At 44.0% G+C, this 1831-nt stretch overlaps 1 protein-coding gene across 1 annotated transcript; it reads right to left on the reverse strand.

Annotated features, from left to right (window-relative positions):
- Positions 1–283: 283 nt before the first annotated feature.
- Positions 284–1292, reverse strand: LOC116831255 (olfactory receptor 11A1-like). The gene has a single exon (XM_032791115.2). The coding sequence runs from the start codon at positions 1250–1252 to the stop codon at positions 284–286; it is 969 nt and encodes a 322-aa protein (XP_032647006.1). The 5' UTR covers positions 1253–1292.
- Between the last annotated feature and the right edge of the window lie 539 nt (positions 1293–1831).

A 1831-nucleotide genomic window follows, 5' to 3' on the forward strand; every position in this document is an offset into this window, starting at 1 on the left:
ACTTTGAATACAAAACTGATACATGCATACATATAGGATGAATATATTCAATAGATCATAACTTTTACAGAGATATTCTAGTTCTCATATATTCATAAGCATATTCACATAAAGCGTTATGGAGTGCAATGTCACATATATATATATATCAATATAGATAAGTATGATAAAGGGGTGTCAGTGGGCACACACCTCTTGTATACTGCATTTCTGTATTCACAACCACTTAGATGTTCCTCCTTTCACAATAGGACCCAGACTGACTGATCCTCATTTCATTTAACTAGTTTGGATTCTTTGTAAGGGTCACAGCTTTCCTGACAGCATTTCTCAGGGCCTCCTTGACACCTCTGTTTCTTAGGCTGTAGATGAGCGGATTGGCCAGGGGAGTCAGGACTGTGTAACAGACAGAGAACACTTTGTTCAGGGCTCTAAAGGTGCCAGATTTCGGCAGCATGTAGACAATCATGATGGTCCCATAAAAAATTGCCACCACAATGAGGTGAGAGGAGCAGGTGGAAAAGGCCTTTTGCCTCCCGCTGGTGGACGGGATTCGCAGGATGGTTGCAATGATACAAATGTAGGATGTCAGGGTTAATAGAAAAGGGGAAACTGCATCTAGGAAGGAAAATATATAAATAACTGGTGTGATCTGGCTGGTGTCGCTGCAGGAGAGTTGAAGCAATGAGATGAAATCACAAAAGAAATGGTCAATTTCATTGGGGCCACAAAAAGTTAGCTGTGACATAACACATGTGAATATCGTACTAATTAGAAATCCACTAATCCAAGACCCAGCTGCTAGCTGAATGCACAGCCTGCTGTTCATACAGGTTCCATAGTGCAGCGGTTTGCATATAGCTAAATACCGATCATAGGACATGGCTGCCAGGAGATAACACTCTGTTGTTACCAGAGACCCAAAGAAATGAAATTGTGTGATGCAACTGGGAACAGAAATGGTTCTGTCCCCAGTCAGGAGACTGGCCAGCACCCTGGGCAGGAGGGTGGAGGTGTACCAGGTCTCCAAGCAGGACAAGTTCCCTAGGAAGCAGTACATGGGGGTATGAAGGTGCTGATGAGTCACAACTAGCGCAAAGATGAGGATGTTCCCAGCCATGGTCGCAATGTAGATCATTAGGAAACCCAGGAAGAGAAGGGTCTGCAGTTCAGGGAGATCCCCAAACCCCAAGAGAATGAATTCTATGATGGCTGTTTGATTTTCCCCTTTTTCACTCTCCATGAGTTGCATCCTGTGATAGTGAAAATGTAATTAGCATCGAAAGTTTTGGCTGTACTCCAAGGCACGGCCACCCAGTTAATTTGCCATTCTTCTGTCCCACACCCCAATGGTTTTCATTCATAGATTCTTAGATTTAAGACCAAAAGGGACCATTGGATCATCCAAGCTGAGCCCCTATGTAAAGAAAAGCCACAGAATTTCCCCACTTACCCTGTGCTGAGCTCAGTAACTTGTGTTTGGTGGAGCCAGACCTTCCAGAAAGGCAGCTAGTCCTGATCTGGAGATAGCAGGAGATGAAAATCCACCTCTTCCCTTGCCAGTTTTTTCCAATGGATAATCACCCTCACTGGGAAAAATAAACAAAACCTGCACCTTATTTCCCATTGAAATGTGCCTGGCTTCAGCTTCCAACCCTTGGCTCTGGCTAGACCTGTATCTGGGTGATGAAAGAGCCCTTTAGTAATGAGGGTTTTCTCCCCATGAAGACATCAAGATGCTGTAATCAAGTCACATCTCCTTGATACACCAAAAAACCTGAGCTCTTTAAGTCTCTAACTGCAGGATATTTCCTCCAGCCCTCACATCACT

Source organism: Chelonoidis abingdonii, chromosome 14, assembly GCF_003597395.2.
Source record: "Chelonoidis abingdonii isolate Lonesome George chromosome 14, CheloAbing_2.0, whole genome shotgun sequence".
NCBI lineage: Eukaryota > Metazoa > Chordata > Testudines > Testudinidae > Chelonoidis > Chelonoidis abingdonii.

Coding starts and splice junctions, on each gene's coding strand:
- LOC116831255 (XM_032791115.2), bottom strand. CDS start 1,252: ATGCAACTCATGGAGAGTGAAAAAGGGGAAAATCAAACAGCCATCATA.